This window comes from Hyperoodon ampullatus (genome assembly GCF_949752795.1).
Source record: "Hyperoodon ampullatus genome assembly, chromosome: 9".
NCBI lineage: Eukaryota > Metazoa > Chordata > Mammalia > Artiodactyla > Ziphiidae > Hyperoodon > Hyperoodon ampullatus.
Window position 1 is genome coordinate 49,504,862 of NC_136922.1, and position 25,317 is coordinate 49,530,178.

At 40.3% G+C, this 25,317-nt stretch overlaps 1 protein-coding gene across 1 annotated transcript in view; it reads right to left on the bottom strand.

Moving 5' to 3' along the window:
• DYNC1I1 (dynein cytoplasmic 1 intermediate chain 1) overlaps window positions 1–25,317 on the bottom strand; it is a gene marked incomplete at its 3' end in the record, with an annotated part of 339,428 nt that overhangs the window by 133,255 nt on the left and 180,856 nt on the right. Inside the window, exon 7 of the mRNA XM_079712020.1 lies at window positions 5,465–5,554. Coding sequence (XP_079568146.1) covers window positions 5,465–5,554 — 90 coding nt within the window. The remainder of the gene's footprint in view (window positions 1–5,464; window positions 5,555–25,317) is intronic.

Consider the following 25,317-nt stretch of genomic DNA (forward strand, 5'->3'; position numbering starts at 1 on the left):
TATATAAACTGTTCCTTCAGTAGCAGGGTTTACAGAAAACTATAGAGGAAGGATTAGGAATCCCCCAGAGTGAGAAATCCCTAAGGGCAGAAACTGTCAGCTGAACCTTTGTGGTTCTTCAGGAACCCCAGTCCAACTTTTGTGCAGAGAGACTTCAATAAACGTTTGATCAATTACCCTTCCAGTAGGACCAGAAGCTCCTGGAGTTTAAGCTACAAGAGGAGGGTAGTGCATTAAAACCATAGGGGTCCCTGGTGGAATGACTCACCCACAGGATTTCCCAAACACTTCCACAACCATCCTCATAACCAGGACTGATTTCTACCTGGCCACATGGTCAGAGGAATCATTTAGGTACAGCCACCTATAGCATAATGTTTTATGGAAGTGTTATTTGATTTGATTAATGGTATCTTGAAGCCACTGTCCTGAGAAATCTGAGCTGTCAAGAAGCCCTCCTGCAGAGCCATCGAAGTAGATCTCAAGTTTTAATGTTCATAATGTCTCTCCCCTTCTGGCCTCCCTTCCCCTGCCCCAGACTGAAAGACAGAAGGGTCTGGAAAGACTCCAGGGTCTGTATTTGTACAAGAAATTAGAATGATTATGACGTAGTTGATTCACACCTTGAGAGATGGAAAAACATCATTCATCCACTACAGCAGAAGATTATCTCCAAATACAGTTCACCTCAGTGTTTCTAGCAGCCGTAAATATAGCCGGAAATATTTCTTTGTTGCTGAAGTCTCCAGAGCCCTAAATGTGCCCATGTGTATTGGGACTCTCCAAAAACCTCCATCAACATCTGCTGAGCAATGCTGCACAGACACTACTTTGAGAAATGGTGAAGTGGGCAATGTGTAAACTGTAAATAACAAGAACTCTATAAAACCAACCTGGAATCCAAAAGTTACTCCGCCATTTCCTAGCTTGGATTCTTTAATCAGTGAAAGCTCTCTAAGCCGCAGTGTTATCCATAAAATGAGGCAATGATACCTAAACTTTAAGTCTGGTTTAAGACTTAAATATACTGACAAATAGTTCAGCATTCAATAATTAACAGTTATATATAATTTGTCTACTTTCTAAAACACCCATAAATGAGGCATTTGAATTTTTTCACCTTGATATAAGTTCAAGAAAACGGTAAAACTACTAAATGTAACTAGGTAAAGGGGAAAATGCTAGGGTCCTTTTGTTTTGGTCAGTACTGTTATATAAATAAATAAACTTCACTAAACAAGGACGCTACAGGACCAAGAAGAATGTCTTATTTTAAAAGCTTCATTCGGCTTTTGTCACTGCTGATGGATGACTTGAGACACACCTGAAATTAAGCAGAGAAACAGGAATTTTTTCCCTTTATTCCTGTTTTTACATTTTAAAAATATCTATTCTATTCTCTGTTTATCTTTTTGAGCTACTTGTATTCCACCTGTATATTTCCTTACAGGTCCATTACCTTGAATAAAAAACAGTTCCTGTGTAATTTTCTGTAATCTTTTTCTTCCCTGTAGCTTACTGTCATTTTGATCTCAGCTTTCAAGACATACAACTTCTTCTCTAAGAGAAACATAAATGGCTGATCAAAGTGTATTTGCAGAGGCCAAGTTCAGGTAAGTGAAGCAGTAGCGTCTCCAGATATTATGTTTGGCAATACAATATTTGGCTTGAAATTAAATTGCTACTGAAGCAAAACAAAGAACATATTTTATATTAAGCTTTGATGTCTAACAGGGATCAAATGACATGATTTGTTAGCACAAAATAATAAGATGCATGTGCAGATGAGTACTTTTTAAAAGTCATAAACAATATTCAACTCAGGAGTTAAACAGAGCTATAGTTATTTTCACTAAAACCCCAAACCTCTCATATTTAAAAGTCTTTAAATTGATGTGTTATTACAATGTAATGAAAACATAATGGAGTATCCAGGAACCACAACCAAAATCTGTATTTGGAGGTAAAACCTCTCCAGACATCGTATTTCATGAAAAAAAAATTAGTTGATTAATGGAGTCCACAAAATTTAAAATATAAGCATAAACAATTAAAATTAGAATTGTATTACTCCAGGAGAGACCACAAATTCTCCCTAAAATCTCTGTTTCTTCAGCTTTTCCCTATCCCTGGAACCTAAAGAATTATTTTCAACATCTTCTCTGCATAAAAAGGTAGGAAGTAATTTAACAGCAACAGGCGTAACAGAGCAAAACAAGGGCAATGATAATGTTTGATTTTTCTTACAAGTTAAGCAGAAATTGCTATTATAGCAGGTTTGTTGTTTGTTTTTGCAACATGGAGTATTTCTGCCAAGAGCTAACAATAATTTATGCATTTAAAGTGACTTTTTTTAAGAAATAAATATTCTTCAGGAAAAGTAGTACACATGGATATGACTTACATATGAGCCAATGACAGAACAATTTTCAAACTTACCAAAATTTACCTGAACAGTTTATATTTAGCTTGAATAAGAAGCATGAAAACAATGTACTAGAGTCATGAAACTCAAAGTTTAGAGAACTGCCTAATTCTATGAATTCATGGCCTGCAAAATTAAAATCTAGTATGAATTTTATTTTAGGGTCTACTTTTAATTCTTTTTATTATAGAAATGTTAATTTGTCTTGGTACTGTACATGAAAATACTTTTTTATGTGTCTCTCATGTTGATTCTATCCTATTTGTTATGCTTCTTAAGTTTTCTTATTGACCTGAATGTGTACTTTTTCAATTTCTTTTTGATTTACTCTATTTACTAGACACTATATCTTTTGATTTCTAGAGTTCCTGGATTTTTTTTTCTCTGTAAAAATGTAAAATCCATAATGGAATCCACAATTTATATTGAGTATTTTACAATCTCATCTTTAGGTCAAAAGTAATTTTTAAAATATGCATTTCAGAAATGTCTTGCCTTGTTTCAATGATGTAGCTTTAATTTCAATATAAAAATTACATCTTTTAAATATTTTTCAAGAATATATCAAAAAGATTAAAAAATAAATAAGTAAACCCACATAACTTAAATATTAAATCAGATTAAATAGGGACAGTAGCTCTTACTGAATTTTACAGTGAAATAAGTTCAAAAACAAGGGCAAGAAAACCAAACCAAACTAATAAAGAATGATGTCCTTCTCTGAAGTTAATGTGAGGTTTATGAGTTAATGTGCATTTACAAGAGTCACATTTCCGATTCTGTTGCTTTAAATCTCTAAACATGAAGATACTAGGACACTCACATATAGAAATTTCCTAAAATTTTATTGAAAGCTAAAAGCTACCTGCTGTTTTCCCTACTCTGTTGTGGAAAAAAGAGTGAGAAGAGTAATAAATCAAACCCATATTTCTTTACTGTTTAATGCATTTTTGATGTCACATGGGCAAAAATGTCAAAAGCTAGTGAGCACTGATTTTTTTCCCATCTCCCCCTCAGCATTTTTTTTTTAACTCCAAAAAAGGCCAGATTTCTCAAAAATGTGTTCCCTGGTTTGAAACTGTGTATGTCAAGTTTCAGCCCAGAGCAAATGTTTATGGCTAAGTAATAAATCCCTGAAACTCAGGGTTCCTATGGAAGTGCTGACACAGCCCTGACTACCATGCAGCTGTATGAATGGCGCCACGATTGTATCTGCTAGAGATTCTTTAAAAAGTTTGCAAAATACTGTCTTGCTTAAAAAAAAAAAAATAGCCAGAGAGAGTTTGATGCCAACATAAACATGCTTTTAACCCATTATGTGCTAATTTGCAGAAAAGCCATTAATAGAGACTTAAGATGCACGGCACGGCAGTAACAGGAAATGCACTTTCAAACTTCTCTTGGACTTTTAACAGGACTTTAATCAATTCCATGAAGCATGAGTGAGAGTTAAAACTGGAGGGTGTTTTTGCTCAGAACTTAAGAAGGAGGTTGCAATGCTTTGCCAGAGAAGAGAATTTGGAGATTGGGGTTGGGGGGCAGGAGGGAATCCGTGCCAAGACACACAAAATACACCCTGGCTCCTACCACCCAGTACATCTTAAGGATATTTTGCAAAAAAAAAAAAAAAAAAAAAAAAGAGGGTGAGGGTATTTTAGTAAACTTTGACTTATTTTGTCTCTTGCTACACCTGTGTTAATGATATTCTATTCACCAGCTTAAATATATACATGTTCTTAGTAGGAGGTTTAAATGTGAACTTGCTTCAATCAAATCCTTTTAGAATCTCTCAGAAAGAGTAACTTGTGCCTTCTGTGGACGCTACTGTTAAAGATGCTGAATCTACTGCCTGCCTACGGCCGTACCCTAGAACTTGACAGTAATCCACCTCACTCAATGCCTGGGCAGGTTGAGGTGAGTACCTATGACCAGTACATACTCACTCCTATGAAGTCCCCGGGGACAACCATGTGCCATGCACTTCGCCAGAGCCATGGGCAAATCGAAAATTTAAAAATCAAATGAAATTCTAATTAGACTTACGTTGTTCTAAACTTGGGACATTTAGTAGGAAATATGGAAGAATCTTTTTAATCTACACTCCATTCTCATGGACACTCCATTTCTCAATAAGAATGACAATCTCAAAATTCTCTTTTTCTCCATAGGCTGAAAATCTCAAAGGGACACAAAATTAGATTTTTAGGGAAACATCAGCTATAGCATTTCTTGCCTTCCCCTTTCTTTTCTTTTTTCATTATTGTTTTCTTGTTTTTTGAAATCCAGTGCTATTACAGGAAGATGGCTTTGTGGGCAAGTGTATAGGCTTTGGAGTCAACTCCAAATCCTGGATCGTGTACTTACACATTGTGTATCCATGGTTACATTTTTAAACCTCTCTTTTCCTATTTCTCTATCTATAAAATAGGGAAAATAATAGTATCTGCTTCAAAAGGATGTTGCGAAGGGTATATATTATCTCTGGAGTGTTAAGGGGAGAGCCAAGTACCTAGTAAGCCCCTAATAAATACTAGTCATTGTTATCACTGGAGCATGTAAAGGCTGCTCCTTCTGCTATGGGCAGAGTGTGGAGGAAAACTTTTAATAGTCTAGTTAATAGTGATGATCACGGTTAATGTTTCTCTGTAGATCACACGAATAAACCTCAGAATTTAGTGACATAATAATTATACCTGCTCCTTTCCTTTACTGTTATCATTGGGAATCTATGATGGCGTGAACTAGATAACACGTCAATGGATAACAAGTGTCTTATTTTACTGCTATTTAGTAATAATTTTACTGGAAATGTGACTGGACTTGTTGCTGGACTTGTGGATGGTTCGTATTTTATTTGCTTCTGTCAGTCAAAAAAATAAAGGATTACAGTTTATGTTGCTAAATGTCATGTATTGATCAATCACAGAAAACCTTCCACGCAGGAGGTATACGTTTAATTTTTACTTACCTCGATAGTCCCTTAGGTTGGTTAAAAAGACAGCAATAAAATGATGACTCAATTTAGCTCCCACACCATACCTTCCTTCACCTCCTGTGTTTTGTCTTGATTTTCCAGTTCTGAATCCTGGCCAACTTTAGGTTCTACCATTTCCTCATCATCCTCATCCTCTAGAAAAAAGACAGAGAAAAATGCATTATATTCTTTCCTTCACATCAAAGTGTCTGGCTGATGGTGGGAGATGGGGGCAGAGGGTAAAGTTCCAGTCGTTTAGGGCGGCTTCTAAGTAAATCGGTCCACGATGAATATGCCCAAGATATACGTTCAGGGATACATGAAGACATTATCTCCAAAAAGGGCCTCTTTGAAAGTACCCCACGCTTCTGAGAAAACCGCCCCGAGTCGGCACCTGCTACATCCATCTCCAGGCCCTCACCACATGGGATGTCTTGGAATTGCCTCTCTGACCTCTGAAGCTTCTTCGGAGATGGGCCAGGAACAGATCTTAAAATGTTTCCACCTGTAGCACATTCTCCACAGGGGACACCTGCTGTACAGACGACTCATTTCCAATTTCATTCTCACCAAATTAATTTGGTTTTGACCTACAGGAAAGGGTTAACTACAGGTCTGACCCCAGGTCAAATGCCATTGGCAAGTAAACAACCTGGGGTAGGGCCCCAAAAGTCATTGCCATTGGCCTGGGAGAAAGCAACCAACCTGAAATGGCATTTACACATTCAGAGCAGTTCATGCATTAATGTGAATTTAATGAGCACTAACAAACGGTACCAGTCGGCCACCACCGCCAGATGTTACAGTGCCCTTCCTGCCCCACGCAAATGTGCTCCTACTCTCTCTCTCTCCTCCCAAACTGCCTTTCTTGGAGGTCCCTTTCAGTGCAGAGTGCTTGAAATCATCAGTCACGGTGTAGAGGATGGAGGGGCAAGACAAAGTGTCACAAGAAAATCCAACTTACAGGAATAAAACAGTATAAAAAATCAAAACTTGCTCCCATGGTTTTTAAATATATTACCTTCACTCAAGTATTATATTGATTTCATTGGCTCAAATGGAGTTCAAAAGAAATGACTTCACTTCCTCCACCCCCATCATTCATTCATATATTCACTCATTCAACAAATATTGATATTTACAGATGTTCTATAAGATCCAAAGCTCTATGGAGAGTCCCATTTCCATCACAATAAATTCTGAGATTTATAGTAACTCAAAATTTCAGCTCTAACGACTTAGAGAATGCATTATATATGCATATTTAAATGCCCAAACAAATACGTATAGCCTGAAAAGCAGCTCTAAAAGTTCTTCATTATATTAAGCAAGTGATTTGCGGAAGGAATATCCATTTTAAAAATATGGATATGTAAAGTATAGTATTGCAATTTACATATTGAAATACAGTAATCTATATGCATGTGTGTAGATTATGGAACCAACATCATTACCTTATAATCACACTAAATACATACTGGAAAGAATGTAAAACACTTTTGAGGAAAACTGTCATTTATTATTAACACATTAACACAGTTATTACTAACGCATTATTACTAACACATACCTGTGAGACAAAAATGTGCACTTAAAATTTTGAAAAGTACACTGTTACCCAGATCTTTAGACAAATAGACCTTTAACATGTTAAGTTATAAATAACACATCTAAATCTTTATATATAAAGATATTTCTGCTATCTGCCCATTAAAAACCAGCTTGGAAGGTACTGAACAAAATATTCACCTCAACATGATGTATCTTCCTGACCCAAAGACCTAACACAAAGCCCAGTGAGGCACTAGCGAGAGGGAAGTTTCCTCTTCTGGTAAACCTTGGATGGAGAGGCAATTTTCAAAAGGCCACTAATCTGCTGGGAAGTAGCTCCATCTCTGAACCTTCTAGAGACAAGTATTTAAATCCAATGGATTCAGCAGCCGTTCCCTGGCACTTACTAAATACAAGTAAATACAACAAATGCAAAGGTGACAAAGCCCACCTTATGGGTTGAACTGTGTCCCCCTCCCCAAATTTGTATGTTGAAATCCTAACCCCCAGTACCTCAGAATGTGACCTTATTCGGAAATAGTGTCATCGCAGATATAGTTAGTTTAAGATGAGGGCATGCTGGAGTAGTGCGGGCACCAAGTCCAGCATGACTAGTGTCTTTATAAAAAGGGGAGATTTAAACACAGATTCACATGCAGCGAGAATGCCATTGAAGATGAAGGTGAAGACTGGGGGATGCTTCTACAAGCTGAGAAGTGCCAAGGCTTGCCAGTAAACCACCAGAGACATAGAACAGATTCTTCCTCATAGCCCTCAGAAGGAACCAACCCTGCCAACATCTTGATCTTGGAATTCTAGCTTCCATAACTGTGAGACATTCAATTTCTACAGTTTAAACTGCCCAGTTTATAGGACATTGTTATGGCAGCCCTAGCAAACTAATAAAGCCAGTAGTGTGCCTTACCTTCTATGATCTTATAATCTAGTAGAAGAGATAATGAGATATACAATAATAACAACTAAAGCAGTGATGAATGCTTTACTTGTATCATCTAATTTATTTATCCGAACTTGGTACTACCAACCTAATTTTATAGATGAGGAGACAAAGTAATTTCCCCCAAAGAAACTCCCAACCATGTTGAGCTTCAAGTTTTGTCTGGTTCTGCATGTTTTTTTTTTGTTTGTTTTTTTGTTTTGTTTTGTTTTGCGGTACGCGGGCCTCTCACTGTTGTGGCCTCTCCCGTTGCGGAGCACAGGCTCAGCGGCCATGGCTCACGGGCCCAGGCGCTCCACGGCATGTGGAATCTTCCCGGACCGGGGCATGAACCTGTATCTCCTGCATTGGCAGGCAGACTCTCAACCACTGCGCCACCAGGGAAGCCCTGGTTCTGCATGTTTTGATCTGATCTGATCTTTAACCATTAGGCATACTACCTCCCTACCCGCAGCTGTCATGAAATAGAAATGCCGTGGAGAAAAGCCTGAAGCACAGCAGGTGCGCTGCTCAGCTGCAGGGTAAGGAGGGGTGTGTGGAGGCTCTCAGAGGTGGACATCACATGGTTCGCTCTCCCAATTCCCGGAGGTCAGCGCATGTAACACTCAGGTGAGGAGAAGTTAGGTTTCACACCCTTGAGAGCTAAACAGATGGGTTGCTTTATTTATCAAAACTATATATGCTACACCCACACTCTATTCTTATTTACTTTGTGGAATACACTCTCCTGAGACCTGACCAGCAACATTTACTACAAAGCATTGCTGTATTCCTTCAGCCAGACAGATTCGCAGCTTGGGTGGGAGCAGCATTTCAAGGGAAGTAATTGGTCTGAGTTCAAGGCTGGAGTCTACCACTTGCCAGCCCCTGACTTTACATAGTTCGTAGAAACTCTCTGAGGCCTTTTTCCTCATCTGCTGAATTGGGATAATAACCCTGTCTTAAAACACAAATTTATTGTGAGAATAAACAAAAGTATTGATGTGAAATTGCTTTTTAAACCACCAGGAGAGTTGCAAACATCCATACAGAGAAACCGTCAAACAAATGTTGCCTTAGCTTGTATGTCAGAAAATATTTACTGAGCACTTACTATGTGCCAGGTGCCAGGCACAGGACAGGGAAAAAGACAGACAAAAAAAAAAAAAATTCTGTGCTCATATCACGGAGCTTCCATGAGTTAGGGGAGAGAAACTGCAAACAAATAAATAAACAAAACATACACTGTGTCAGGTAAGTGGGATGGGGACAGAGAAAGCTGAAAAGGGACATTTGGCATGCTGATAAGGGGAGGAAGAGGTGAAATTTTAAATAGAGTGGCCAGGAAGGGCCACACTGAGCAAAAACTTCAAGGAGTTAAGGCGTGAGCCGCTGGAAGATCTTGGGGAAGTAAAACTAACGACAAATAGATTCTTCCATCTCACTCCATAGACCCAAAGGGTGGAATAGGTCAAGGTCTAAATTACTTTATTATCAGCTCATTTGACTATGGAAAACAATTGTGTTTTTATTAGAATCACCTAGTTTGTACATTCAAATTTTTTGGTTCTTAAAACGAAGTCAGTTTCACCAAATGACTTTGGCTAGTCAGCTTTAAATAGTATCAAGTTCTCACCTTTCTCAGCTATAAGGATTTTTGTTTTAAAAAATCCTGGAAGAATCAAAAACAACGTCATGACAGACAGTGCCACTTAGAGCTTTTAGGAAATATATTATTCTATAAGGGCCTGGCTATAAAAAGGGCTAGATTGTGATAGAAGTGTGTTAGTTTATTTTTGAAGTAGGTGGGGAAATAGCAGGTTATCTAATTCTTTAAATAGAAAATACTTGCCCAGAGAGTATGTTTTCAATGAGTTCTTTTTTTTTTTTTCAGTGAGTTCTTAAATGAGTTCCTATAATATGTGTAAAGTCCCATAATGAGATACTGTGAATAAAAGAGAAATAAATTTAAAAAACAGTACCTGCCTTTTTAAAGTAGTTACAAACCAGTTGTAGGCATTAATTTTTAGTGGCCACAGAATTCTTTGTCTATCATCCTTTTAAAGACAGAAAGTGAGTGTTTCAGTGGATTTGTTAAGGAAATAAAACACAAGAGACTGGTTTGTTTCTCTGCATACTGATATGTTTGCCTTGCTCAGCAAAGAGAGTATATTTTTCTTTAAGACTCTGGTTTCCTTTCTGGTGCAATTGGAATTACTTCTGTTGAAACCATTTTCAAAACAGTTAAATAACTTTAAAGAAAAGGATTTATGTAGAACCACTACAGACTACTGATATATGAGTTGTGCTACTAGTTCATACCCAGTTACATTTCCTCTGAGATTGGAGGGAAAAAAATTACCACCCATGTACAGTTTCCTGTACCAGGTACACAAGAGAAATTAAACTACTGGCAGAAGTTAATTGCCTGTCAGCCCAAGGGGCTAATTTCAAACAATAGCATCTTTTAGAAATTATTTTATTTAGCACCCAAATTCTACCATCTGCAGTTGTTGCCTTCTTTCTCCCTAGTTAGAAAAAAGTTTGCTCATCACTGTCCTCCTTCCTTAAGATTTTCTCAAGGTCTAAACACGAGTAATTGCATGTTTGGCAGCAATTATACATAACACACTTAGCACAAGGCCTCACCCCTTATATGAGCTCCCAAAAGGTTAGTTTCCTCCACCAGTTAGAATGAAGTCAATGTCACCAATTTGAATACGCCACAGTCCTCTGAGTGTTGAGCTGCTCTGATGGCCTCACAAATTTGAGACTTTGGAAAGGAAGTGCAGGGGACCGTTCGTCACTGTTGGCAATGTAACATCAAAACCCCTTTCTGTCTTGGCGGGGCGTGATTCCCCTTGCACTACTGTTGTATTGGCGCCTTGCTGGACCCTATTTTATTCTCCTGATGCCCTGGAGAGACATCTTCCTGCTCTCCATTTCCTGGTGACCAGGACACAGGCAGGATCTGGACAGTGTCCTAACAGGGGCTTTGCTCCTAACAGGGGCTTTGTCTCTGGAGCCAGGAGGCAAAGCTGAGGGGACAGTTAGGATTAATGAGGGGCAACATGCAGCGGTGTCTGACATCCCGGCCAGACTATTCCAGAGCTCCACGGTCTGGGTTCCCTTGGCCTTGCCCTTTTCCAAGCCTGTTCCTTCTGCCTCCTGTTGATTCTGTGAGTACCAGATGTCCTTCCAATAAATCTCACTAGAGGTGGTGTCAGCACCAGATTTCCTTCCAATAAATCCCACTGGACTGGGTGCCTGCTGCTTGCAACCAGAATCCCGAGTGATATGGGGTGGCCCTCTGTGAAGAGAAGGGGTTGCGTTTTATGAGGTCAGTGGGTTCTTGCTTTCCCTGGCTCTCTCAGGGCCTGCAAAACCCCGGCATAAGAGGGTTTGAGTGCCTGGCCTGAGCCCTTGACACCCGGCTCCTGGCTTTTCACAAGGGGGCTGTGGCCTCATGGAGGACCGCTAAGTCAGGTCAGGGGGGGAAGGACAGCAGGGAGCAGAGTGGGCCATCTCACTACATCCTTCTCGAATTACCATATGACTTCGAATCCAACAGGCCAAAGACTGTAAGATACACAATTACTTTATGTACCACTAAGAAAACTGATTACTGCTAATTAAACTATAACATACATCAATTCCAATGTGAAAAATTGTGAATGTTGAAATTGATAAAATAATTAGTGGCTTAGAAATGAATAGAACACTAGCTTCCAAAAGATAATAGGATGGCAAGAACACAGAGTCAATTCTAAATCAAACTTACTGCTGTGCTACTGTTGGTGAACAGACTTGGCGAGATACAAAAGCTCTTTTTTGGTTTTTTGTGTTTTAGATGTATTGCCCTTAACTTAAGAGCAAATGCCCTAGTCACTTTTATATAAGTCTATGTATGGCTATGTCAGATAGGGATTCTTTTTATAACATATTTAAAATTTTTCTATAGAAAAACAGAGTTAATCTCTCAAATTAAAATTTATTTTCGATTTAAAAAATAATTCACCCTAATGAAGATATTCTTTGCAGTTCTGTCTTCAGCTTCATCTTTTCTCATATCAAATGCCACTCTGGATAATATTTACATCTGCTTTCCATCATCACCCACAAATGGATGTCTCCTGCCAAGATATCCCTTCTAGGCTCCAGATTCTGTATTGTACATTCCAACATGAATGTCCCCCAGGCACCTCTCACTTGACATGTTCAAAGCAGAACTCCCACCTTCCGCTGAGATCTGCTCCTTTGACTACATTCTCCATCCCACCTATGGTACCACCTTACACACAGGTTCACAGTTGGATATCACAGTACCACCTTTAATTCATCTTTTCCATCAGAGCTTATGGGGTCTCTAAGTCCTTTCAATTCCTCCTCCAAAATCTGTCTTAAATCCACCTCTGTCTTTTCTGCACTGCCCTCATCCAGGCCATTGCCATCTCTCTCCTGGAGTATTACAATGGCCTTTTGACTGTTCTTTCTACTACTACCAGTCTTGCTCTGTATTTCTAGTAGTTTCATTTTTATTTAAAAAATACATCTGTTTATCCTCTCTCCACCAAAAAAAATTCTGTAGTTTCCTATAAATTTCAGTATAAAACCCCATAACTTCTTGTCTCTTCTACCTCAATTTGCATTTTGGACAACGCACAACCACCCAAAATCCCAGTAGGTACATGCCTCAAAGGCAATGAGCATTATTTTTTTCTGTGTGTCTTGGTCTTCCCTCCAATGTCCAGGAGGTGATTATTACTAACTCTTTGTGATGCATCTCTGGAGCTTTAACACTTCCCCCCAAGCAGATCTGTTGACCCCTTCCATTGTTCCACACATTGACCCCTTCCACTGTTCCCCCTTGTATCTCTATGATAACACAGCCGAGACCACTTGAAATTAGGTTTTGCATTTATCTCCAGAACCAGACAAAAAGTCCCTCAAAGACCTACGCTTGTTAGTATCATCAACGTCAAGTACGAACTCTAGCAATAGCAAGATGGGTGATTGTTCTGGAAAGGTGGTGTGAACCACACCATGTAGGACCTTGAATGACAGAACAAGTTTGGACTTCTTTCTGGAGATCAGTATCCCCCTCTTTAATAAACATACATCTCATTTAATCCATAAATATTATTTAAATTTTCAAAAGGAATTCAAGGCACTGGAGATGCTAAATATATATGACTTTTGAAACCTCACTTATCTCCTTCCCAGCCAGCTCTTTATGTATATTCTAATATATCTAAGGGGCGGTCTGACCTTTGATGAAAATTATTGCTGCCATCCAGCCCTGCAGAGAAACCGGAGGCTTTTAAAAATTCAAGAGACAAGGTCTGATTTTGTTTAAGAATATGGAGGCTGGAGGGGAGTGGGAGAGCCTGGAATGAGGGGGACAGTTAGAAGGTAAGCTATAGCCATAATCCAAGAAACAGATGATGAGAACTTGGCTTAGCATGGTTCAGTTGCCAGTAGGCGTGATGAATCAGACTGTGAATGTAGACATGTGTTTGTACAGCAGACAGTGAGGGCTCCCGTACAGAACTCACTCAAGTCACCTTATCCTTGGACCAGCTTCATGTACAGTTTGCCAATTTCACCAGGAGTCCAAAGAGAGGCACCCTCCCGATACGTATCACGGCCGCCAAAATAAAGTATAGCATGCACCACTGAATGCTTACACAAACCAAGGTGAGCGCCTCTGTACTTTAAAAATATGAGGCAAAGACATATTTTGTGGGATTTTCAGTAAGCACTTTGTTAAATATACTACATGCTAATATTTTTAAAAACCTTCACTTTCTGGTCTAGAAAAATCTGGCCAGAGTAAAGAAAACATACATTTCTCATCGTACAGAACACTCCTGTTAACACTCTAGGCCACATCAGTTCTCTCCTAAGGCTCTAACATGACAGTACTTGGAAAGTTTACTTCCTGATGGAATGTCACACAAGGCATTGCAAATGGGAGGAAATGAAAGAAAATATTCAAAACAAGAGAGGAAGCCAGAGAATAGTACTTTTTAGCAGCTGTTTCTGAAACTTGTAACTGTGCTGATATATAATGTGTGTGCAGTAAATATGTGCTGAATTGAGTTGATGTGGATTAGTCAGCTTGCATGGAAGGACAGAGACCAGGAAGGGAATGCCCTTCTAGAGATGTCCAGGCAGGAGCCCGTGGGTAACTTCAGCATTTGATGTTTGGGGATGGGAAGATGTGATTGATCTCTATTTCCATAAATTTTCCTCCTTAAAAACCATCAATAGCTCCCTATTTCCTAGAGCAACTCAACATTTAAGGCCAATCACAAGCTGACTTCAATTAATTCTCCAGCATTGCCCAGAGCAGAATAGTCCTTAGCTCACCTGTGTATGAAATAGGCCAAGTTTGTTGCCAGAAACCACCCCCCGCACCTTTCCTCTCTTTATTCTTTTATATTTTTCAGGTCCCCATCTCCTAAGCTTTCTCAGAAAGTCATGGAGCCTTCAGCCATGATCAGTTGAATGAACTAATTCATACTAATGGATTAGAGAATGGTAACCCCAATAAATTAATCTCTAATGGTGCAGGAGCTGGGAGGGAGATTTTGAAACAGCCAAGCCACTCCTCAAATCAGTCCTCTGTTCTGCATCCTTGGAAGCAGAACCATCATTGCACAACTCCAGAAAGAGCACTCCCATTGTACTCTATGTTAATAGGGACTCCTTGACTTGTACAGGGCACAGGCTCTATATCTAGTCTATATCTAGCTTTATTTGTATAGAGGCATACACACACACACACACACACACACACACATTCTGGGCAATAATTCAAAACACTAGAAAATGCAATTCTTGTCTGCTTGGAAAGGGAGAAGGGACTCCTAGCTTTCTTTTCCAGACTTAAATCCCTTTTGCTGCCTACTTTTGATTTTGGACAATCCCATACCCTTCTCTTTGTTTCCTCTATCACTTCTTCAAATGTGCAATTTTGCACTTCCTCTCAGTGGGAGCATGGCTTGTGAAAAAGAAAACTGGGGTCACAGGGACAGAGATGTTATCATACCTAACTTTCAGCAGCAACTATAGATATGTCCCAGAAAAAAGTAAATCTCAAGGACTCCAGGTACTTAAATGGTTGCTGTGTTATGCTAGCTAGTAAAAACAGAGTAAAATAAGTAGAAACCATTTAGAAACATTATTTTGCTTGTAAAGAAATTGTTCGTAAGGAAAACATGGTACCTTTCATCTTTAAGCCTGTCAACTCTGACATTTAATGTCAGAGCAGTCATCACATCCACCACCGCACATAGAGGTCATCCCACTATTACGTGTTCTCTAAGTGACTCAGTTATACACACACACGCGCGCACACACACACACGCACACACACACACACACATTCTTTTTCGTATTCTTTTCCATTATAGTTTACCCCAGGACACTGAATATGGTTCCCTGTGCTACACAATAGGAGCTGGTTGTCCATCCATTCTATACGTAATAGCTCGCATCCACTAGCCCCAATCTCCCCGTCCATCCCTCCCCCTCCCGCCCTCCCAACCACAAGTCTCTTCTCTATGTGAGTCTGTTTCTGCATTCTTTTTGTCAATAAGAGAATCAAATCTTGTTAATTCCACCTCTTTGTATCCCCTTCACTTGCACAACTGCCTCTGTCCTCTCCATTTTTCTCCCTCCTTCTCTTTGGTAGAGGCATCATGGTCGTTTATGTGGCTTACTGTCAGGTCTCCTAGCTAGCATTACCTCCAGCTGCTCTCCATGCCTACCCTTGACAGTGTATGACAATCTACACTGTCAGATTAATGCTCTGAAAACAGGACTCTGCTCATATAAATTTCCCAGTGAAAGCCCTTGATAGTTCCCATGACATGCGGAATAAAAGCTGGATTCCTTGGCCTAGTCTTCAAGTCTTCCAGGGTCTGACTCCAACATGTGTTTCCTGCTGAACTGCCTCTACCATGTTAATCCCCTCTCACCCCTGTCAGTACACACACTCCAGTCAGCTGACACTGACACTGTGACTGCTGCACCAAGTACCACATTCTATCTGTCCTCTGGTTCATGTCGCTCCCTCAGGCAGACTCTTTCCCTCCCTTCCCTTTACAAAATATGAGCACAGGTTGGTTTCTCTATCACGGGCAACCATAAAAGTATGAATGGTCAGGAACTAGTAGCTACTGACTACCTACTTTGTAGGTACTCTCTATTTCTCTTCATGATCTCTTTTAGCATGCACACCAGCCTGCAAGGTAGCATAGGGTTAAATGCATGAGTCCTGCTGCTCAAGTTCAAATCCTGATCCTACCATTAGGTAGTAACCTTGGACTACTTACTTAACCCCTTGTGCCTCAGTTTTCTCTTCTACTGATTACAAATTGCCCTCCTTGGTTAATGATGATTCTTTAATGGCTTAAGACACTTAAAGCACATTTTATTATTTTTTTATTATTATTGATGAGGAAACTGAGACTCAAAGAGGTTAAATAAGTTTCTTTACGTCAGAGAGCTACTAAATTATAAAGGCAGATTTTTTAACCCAAGTTTTTGAGGTACCAAATTCCATTCTGTTTCAACTGTGTCTACACTGTCCCAGTTGCTTGGACTAAGCTGTGAAGGATGGAGAAGTCTCAATGGGTTTGGAGGTAAGCATAAGCATAGCCAGTGGAGAGGAAACGCCATGGAAGTGGCAAAGCAGTTTTGGAGCACAGTTGAAAAAAAAAGTTGCCACCCATATTCATTCACACAGACCCCAGCTTCTCTTGCCTGTCCCAGTTTCAGTATTGTTTTAGCACAGTGAGTGGGTTGCTTCACAATCCATGTGTAGATTCAGAAGTGTTCCCACCTACTGCAGGGAGGTCTACTTGAACAATCTTGTTTCCTCCAGCACGAGACTCTGCCTACAGGATGTGACCTGCTCCATCTCTTACTAAATGGGTTACTCTGCCCTTTGCCAACCCTGCTTCAACTGAGCTAGCTTTCTAGCTTTCTAGCTTTTCCTGATCTTGCCAAGAACTCTCATATCTCATAGCTTTTATATTTGCTGTCCCCTCTACCTGCAGTACTCTTTATCCAAATATCCACATGTCTTTCTCACGATTTTCTTAGAGTCCCTGTTCAAATGTCACATCAACTGTGAGGGCTTTCCTATGCAACCTACATAATATAGCAACATGCCTCAGCCCATTCTGTACTGGCACATGGCACTTGTTTTCTCCTTATCCTAAGTTTTAAAAAACTTTATAGCACTGATAACTATCTGATTTAATACATTTATTTATGTATTTATTGTCTGTCTCCTACTACTTAGAATGGAAATTCTACAATGTCAGTGACTGTGTCTCTTCTTTGCTCTATACAAAGCACTTAGAAAATAGCTGGGTAGGTGGTAGGTGGCAATAAATATGTGCTGGACCATAAGATGACTGAATGCACAAAAGGACAGCAAGGCAGCACTGCATCTTGAAACCAACAACATATAATTCCTTAAGCCCGCAGAGTGATGGCAGTCCCTGTTATGGAAATCGGGGACCCCCTCCCCCAGCCTTGTCATGGATGCTTACAACCCCACAGATCTGGTTCCCTGAAATGAGAATTTTCTACCTCTTTAGCACTTTCATTCTCTAGAAGATGAAAATGGGATCTTCTGAGTGCTCTTTGCTGACTTCCATTTCAGCATTTTCTTGTTCTGGTGTTCCACCCCCAACCCCGAGAGAACTGATATATTTTCCATCTGGAAATACATCAAAATTCATCACAGTCCATTTCTCAGGGAAGATCATTAGCACATTTGTTTGCTTTTATCCTGGCATTAACAACTCTATTTGGGGCTAAATTATTTCCCCTGGTTTCAACGTCAAGTTTTCCCATTGGCTCAAATACGAAGTCCCTTGTCTGTCAATGTAATAATTTTCTATTAATTATGAAAGAAGAAAGCTAGCAGTTTGAGAGTCTTAAGGGAGGCATTTGCCTAATCCAAGAAACTGATTTTTCCAGTTACTTGGACTAAGTACAACTCTCAGTTGTGGTCAGATTCACAGATTTCAAAGTGCCCCTTGTTTTTACTTTCTGGTCAGTCTAGACAGACATGGTTCATTCCTTCATTTTTCAAGCTGTTGAAACATCAAGTTGGTCAAAAGAATCTGAATCTCTCGAGAATGAACTGAGCAGCACTTCACCAGAGACTTCATAACTTTCTACTGAATATCACTTCAAACAGAAGAACCAACTCAGTGGTACTAGGAGAGATTTCACTTCAAAGGCTCAATGTGAGTGTGAGATTGAAAGTGTGACAACAAAAATAATGACCATTATTGTCCTATCCAGAATGGAAAAATAGTCTAGTGTTTAGGACATGCAGTCCTGAATTTTTTTGCCTGTTCTCAGCTATTTCAGTTTCATCCGGGTGTCCTCACCCAACCTAAATTGCCCCCTTTAATAATAATGCTTCTATTCATTACAATTGGACACATGCTCTTGAGAAGCTACCATGTGCAAGGCATAAGCTCCATCTTATGGGGCCACAGAAATGAATCAAGAGAGATGCTTGAACTCAAGGGTCTGGCATTTGGGCAGGGAAATGGCCACTGTATGTAAATATCTATATCAGAAGAGAGAATGCTTGGAGATCTGCTCTGGGAATTCCACAGGGGTAAAGTTAACTTCTCAAGGGAGAGTATGGGCAGGGAGAGATGAAAGGGAAGCAGATTTTTCAAGGAGTTTAATTTGAGCTGGGTCTTGAGGAGTGGTGAGGTCCTCACAAGGATATAGAGATGGGAATGCAGAGTATCATTCCAAGAAGAAGAAAGAGCATGTATGAGTACAGAACAATGGAAAGGTGGGCACAATGGCAGGAAGTTCAGTAGAGGAAGTAGTGGAAAAACCTTAAATACCAGGATAAATACCAGGATAAGTAGAGTCACACACATTTGTTATTTGATTCTCAAATTGATTCTCAGCTCTGTTGAGAAGCATTGTGAATTCACATTGCTTTAACTCATGTCAAAAGAGGCTTTTTAAGGATCCCTGGGTACTTAGCAGTGTCATGACTCAAGCGAACAATTTTCCCATCAGAAATTTTGCAGCAGGTAAATTACCTACATATTTTCCCCAGAGATAGCATAGGGAAAACATGGTCTTATTCATGACCATTTGCTATACAATGTGTGAAAGATAGGTTAGTTCCTTGAAGATTTATTTTCTCATCTGTAAAACAGGGATGCTCATTTCTGTGCTACTTATATAACAAAGTTGTCATGTGGAACAATGATATAATGGAGATAGAGATGTTTTGTCAGTGGTAAAGGGCCGTTACATGTTAGTTATTAAGGTAGGGTAATTGTAGTAATAATTACAGCTTCTCAATGTCCAATGGCCCACCCAGCCACAAAAATGTGCGAGGTAGGAAGAGGGTTATGAAACAGAAAAAAGAAGGGAGACATTCCAGTTAGGGCTCATGATAGAAACAAAGGGCTGGAAAGATCCACAGAGACAGTTATTGTTGGGTTGTGGCGGAATTGGGGGATGAGGAGTGTAAAGCAGCGAGTACAGTTCAAATAACAGAATACAAAATAAGGGTTCAATTTACCAAGGCTCTAAGTCTTGTTGACACTAGACAGACAGCACATGTAAGCTGTGGATCATTAAGCATTTAGGTGGAGTTGATGCTTACTGCAGGCATGATCTTGGCTTTAAAGGACAGGTAAGAGTATGATGGGCAGGGGAAAGGGTGTTAGCATCTATGTTATTTAGGTTAGGTGTTCTGGGCTCCCACTGCACCCTATGCTTCCATCTTTAAGGGTACATAAACATGGGGGCATTAAATTAAGTTCTCTCTGTACTACCAGCTCTCTAATGCTTCACCCATAAAGGGACTACTTACTTGTGTGTTGAATCAGGCCAGGTACATGATGAAGGAGGGTGTAAAGTCAGGAGATAATGAGCACACATTCAAGGGTAAGGGAAGAAAAGCCATGTGAGAAGGAAGCAAGGGACAAGAATGGTGGCAAGGCTGGAAGATATGTGATAGATAGCTTGGAAGCTAGGCTAAGGCCTTGAGTTTTGATGGAGCAGAGAGAACAGGGAAACAAATTTAAAATAAGTAATGTATGGTAGCCACGTACTGGACATGTTACCACTTCAGCCCTAGCTGTAATGCAGTCGTCAGGTGGACCAACCAGGGAGAAAGAACCAAAACCATGACCACCACGATTTGATCATGGTATTCCAGTGAAATCGATTTTTCCACCACATATGCCGGTCCCTACTCCTGTCCTCGGTCACTGTTGAGGCAGCCTCAAGGTTTTAAAATATCACCTCCTATTACACAGGAAAATTTTGTCTCCATCTTCTGCCATTCCGTTCTATTCCTAGAGCTTTCACATTAACTCAGACTCATAAAATCATACAGCTGAAAAGATCCATAAAGACAGCTATGGAAGTATTGTGAGATTTAAGGATGGTGTGTGTAAACCACATAGCACGATGCTCAGAGAATTAGATAAAAAAACAGGTAAGTAGAAATTTCTTCTTTTCTTCCTCTTCCTTTTCCCTCTCCTCCTTCTCCTCCCCTCCTAATGATCTAGTGTAGTCTTTTCACCTAATGGATGAGCTATTGCCGTCCATATAGTTGAAGTCTCCCTAAGTTCACACAGCCAGCTAATGGCCAAGCTTGGATTAGAATACAGATTTGCTGGCTCTCTTCCCATTGCTCTCCCCACACCTCATGTTGTGGCAGCAAGACTGTCCCAGAGACAAAGAAAAGCCCCAGTTCCAATTAGATTGGAAGGAGAAATGTGTTTCAGCAGCCGATTATCTGACATGCCCTCAGCAAGCTTCACCTGTCAAGATGGCTACTACCTCATTTATTTATTCCATTTCTCTACTCCAAATTTCTCTTTCTGAATGAAGTCATTAAATTATGCAAAGTCATCAAAGCACCCCGTGGCTTCTGGCCAAGCCACTGCGGGCCATCCAACCCTCACTCCTAGGGCCCATGCTTGGCAGAGGGCAGTCTGCTAGCACAACTATGTGCCATTAAAATTCGAAGATTCTTTTCAGGACAGGCTAATTAGACCAAATCATTCCAACAGGTCTAGACGGTGCCAAACAGAGTTTAGTAGCTGGATCAGAGCCTACTGTGTTCCCAAGGGCTTGGCCACTCCTATCCACTTGCAAAGGCACGTCCTTCCCTTCTTTGCAGTGTTGAGTATTGGCCTTTTAAGGCCAAGTGAAACCTTCTGGACCCACATTATCTGCAGCTGTAGGGAAAAAGGATATTTCATGCTGATATGCTTGGAACACCTCAAGTTGCTATCACTGTTTTACTTCCCCTTTACATCGAAGCAGGCCAATCAAGTTGACAAACTTGAGTTTTCAAAACACTTAAGAGGGAAACTAGAATAAAGAAGACCGGTGGGAACTTTTCTACCACCCCTTTCCTATGGTGTTAGTTCAGCCCTTCCAGACTGCTGCTGAAGTGACTATTGGGACACGAATACTGGGACATATCATCTCCCTGCCTAAAATCCCAGTATCAGCTCATTCCCCACACAGGATAAAGGCCAAACTCCCTAGCCTGGCATATACAATCTCCTGTGGTTTAACCCTTGCTAGTTTGCTGTCCTTATATCACACCACTCTCCTCGTGCAGGCTATATTCCAACTGTTTAATCTAAGTGCACTTGCCCCCAGGAGGCAGTATATTAGAATGGTTAGGAGCACAAGCTCTGAACTGAGGTTGGGCTACGTGGACTCAGGGTTGCTGCGCTGCATAACTCCCGAAGGACGCTCTTCACACTGTCGCTAACATTAATTGACGCTCGCTAAGTGCTAGGCATAGTTCTTCCTGGTGGTCATCTCATTTCAACCTTATAATAACCTACCAAGTAAATACTGTTATCAGCCCTCCTTTAAGATGTGAGGAAGCCAAGGCCTAGAGAAGTTGAGTCCAAGCAAGTTCATGCAATTGGTAAACAAGAGAAATGGCATATAAACCAGGTCGAATTTAATTTCAGAACTCAAGGTTTGAACCAGGCCATCATGCTGTTTCATTGTTCTCTCCCCCAAACCTCTCTTCTTCCTGGATTCTCTGATCTTTGGGATTGAGGGCCAGCCACTGAGCCACCCTAGCTAGAAGCCTGAGATCCATCAGAAATGTCCCTTCTGTGTCAAGTTCCTATCTCCAATCAGCTGATAGATTTGATCTTCTTAATCTCTAAAAGATCTCCTCCCCCCTCCTCCCCCTTAACCATGCCTTGATTTCGGTCCCTATTAATTTCCTCCTGACTTACTGCTGCTGCCTCCTAACTGGACTCTCTGTTGCTGGTCTGAGGTCTACAATGTTGCTGAAAGGAGCTGCCAAAAGGCCCTGTCCTGCCCCTGCTAAAATTCTGCCAGTGCATCTCCACCGTGGCTTCCAGTTCAGCACCCAAAGCCCTGCAGGTTGTGGTATGGACTCTCTCACTTCACTTTACATCCCTGCCCCAGAGGATCCCTTTGCCCAGGCATTCAGAGCCTCTCATAGCCATATTGTGTGGCTTCATCTGTCTGAATCTTCATACACATTGCTCCTTCTGCCTGGGGTGTCCTTGTTCACTTCTCCTTCCAGTTAACTCCTATTCATCCTTCAAAACATAGCTTCATAGCTTCAACTTCACCACCTGTAGAATGCTTCCCCTGATACCTGATGTAGCTGCTTCTCCTCTGTGTAGAGCAACTTAGCCATGTATTATTTGTAATTGATGATTGTATGTCTGCCTCAATTATGCTCTAAACTCCTAAAGGAGAGTAATCATGTTTTATTTGTCTCTGATTGCCAATGCTTGGTCAAATGTCTGGCACATAGTAAATCCTCAAAAAAGATTTCTGCATGTTGAATTAACAGACAAGTCTTTTAGGGTACATTTTAGGACAGCATCAATATTAATTTCTACTCATGTGTTTTTAATATGATTTATCTTCAGGTTCTCTATATGGCAAGAACTGTCATTGATCAGCTTAGAAAATGTATGTCTAGAGAAAACAGTTTGATTGCTTTGTTTAGAACTCAACTGTGTCTCATACAAGTGAGTGCTTATACAATATAAACTTTTTGCTTATGACATAATGTATACATTCCTTAATCATTTTCCCAGAGACTCCTAGAAGAAAGTTACTGAATCTTACTGAGAAATGGCGGCACATCTGGAATCCTATGAGTGTCTCCATATGGTAGCGGTTCTCAACTCAGGGTGTTTTTGCCCACTGCCCACCCCCCACCCCCGCCTCCGCCAGCCCAGGAGACATTTGGCAATGTCTGGAGATGTTTTTGGTTGTTATCACATCTGGGGTCAGTTGCTACTGGAACCTAGTAGACAGAGGCCAGGGATGCTGCTAAACATCCTACAATGCATAGGACAGCCCCCCACCGCAAAGGCTTAATCAATCCAAAATGCCAGTAATGTCAAGGTTGAAAAACTCTGGTTTATGGTATCCAGATCCACTCACTCTTTGAAGATATCCATCTGCAATTGTGATGAACTGGGTAACACTCAGACTATACTTCTTTCTCCCAGGAGAAGCTCTCATGAATGGTGATATTTGATGTGGGTGTGAATGTGGCTTAGAGACCAAGGCCAGAAGGATGAGTTCTATGATCTTGAGGATGGAGAACTTCACTTCTTTCAGCACCTACTCCTATATGTGTCCTTTCCTGTAAATTTCATGATTAGCAAAACATTTTGTTGCTCAAAATTAGCCTCCAGCTCCTGACTGCTGCAACCAGATGAAAGCTTCAGGCTGCAAGAGTCATTTCCCCATCCTGACACCTCCAGTTCATGCAAGGTAGTGGGCAGAGAGAAGACCCACATGTTTGCATGGTTTCAGCTTCCTCCTTCCTCGGGGTGATAGGGCCCCCAGTCAAGAACTCCCAGACAAGACCCGAGCCCCCGAGAGTGGGAGCTTCTGGATAATGAATAACTCTGAAATCCTGAATCAATGAGTAAGCAGCAGCAGACAATAAACAGCTTGAACAATTAATTCTTTTGGGAAAGAGTACTGATTTTAGGGGGACTTTTGTGAATCAAAGAAATAAAGGAGTGGGGTGAGGCAAACAGATTGCTCTGAGATCCACATTCCAAGTACCAGGTTTTAGGAAGTTGCCACCAATTCTGAAAATCTAAGCAGCAACTCCCAACTTCCTCTGACACTAGAAAGTTTTACGAAAAGGTCCAATGAATACTGCCTAACTGCTGGTAGTAACATTTCATGCAGTAATTGTTTCAGCCTTGTTTCATAGTATTTACAATCATTTGTCCATTATATCATCTCTAATGCAAACCAATGTTATCATTTTAGAGGTAAGGAATAGCAATAACCCAGAATAAGGGTTTTTCTGGTTATGTAACAAGTCATTGACCTAGCTGGAACTTAAACTCAATACATCCAGGACTACGGAACAATTAGATGAAGAAAATGTCAAGGTAGTAATTTGGTAGCACACTGAATGAACTAAATGACTGAGCTGCTCATTAATATGTGTTTTAATAGCATCTTGTAGTTCCAATAGCCAATTAAATGTGCACTCTTATTGAGCATCCACTGTGCAAGTTGAGGAAGATAAAGGTGGCTGAATATAGCTCCTTTCCTTGGAGAACTCAGGGTTCAGTCAGAGAAGCTAGCAAATAAGCACTTAATGCTACATATTATTTACTTAGCAACTCAACATGCATGTGCCATGTAGACTCTGGTCTTTCTGCTGAGTGCACTGAAATGTGACCAGGTACTCAGGGATGGAACTAGGACAAGGCTGAGGATCCTCTTGTTATAAGGTATCCGCTCACATTCCAGAGAAATGTCTCCTTTGTGCTGAGATACAGTCATGTATCTCCTTTTTCAATTCAAATGCTGTAATACTTTTCAAATAGTAGTGGCTGTTACCAGCTGAAGCACAAATCTTCCCAACTTGGCCAAGTGTAATAAACAAGTACCACATTACTCTCGATAGCAGGCACCCGTTCCCCTTCTTCTGGTCTAAGCTCCCTGAGATAGAGAAGGTTATACAAAAAATGGAGCTAGATTTATAGAAAAGAGCCCTCAGCACTAACATCCTTCATACACACTGAAGAGTGAATGAGAAAACTACTATAGATTATGTTTACAGTTATGCCAAATAATTACATATTTAATATATTTTTTTACTCTGAATTGAGCTTTTGTTCCTTTCATTTAAGCTAGTCCTGTCTGAAATTCTTAGGTGAACTGTGTTTCCAAAGGTGAAACTTTTCATACATCTTTGCTTCTTAACTCTGTGTGGTGAAGGGCTAGTTTCTCGTTTTAAAAATTTCTATTCTGTCGCAGACCGATCTTTTCATAAAATACAATCAAGATGAATGACTGGATGTCGCAGCAATGCTGAATCCTTACAAAAATGTCTAAATGCATATT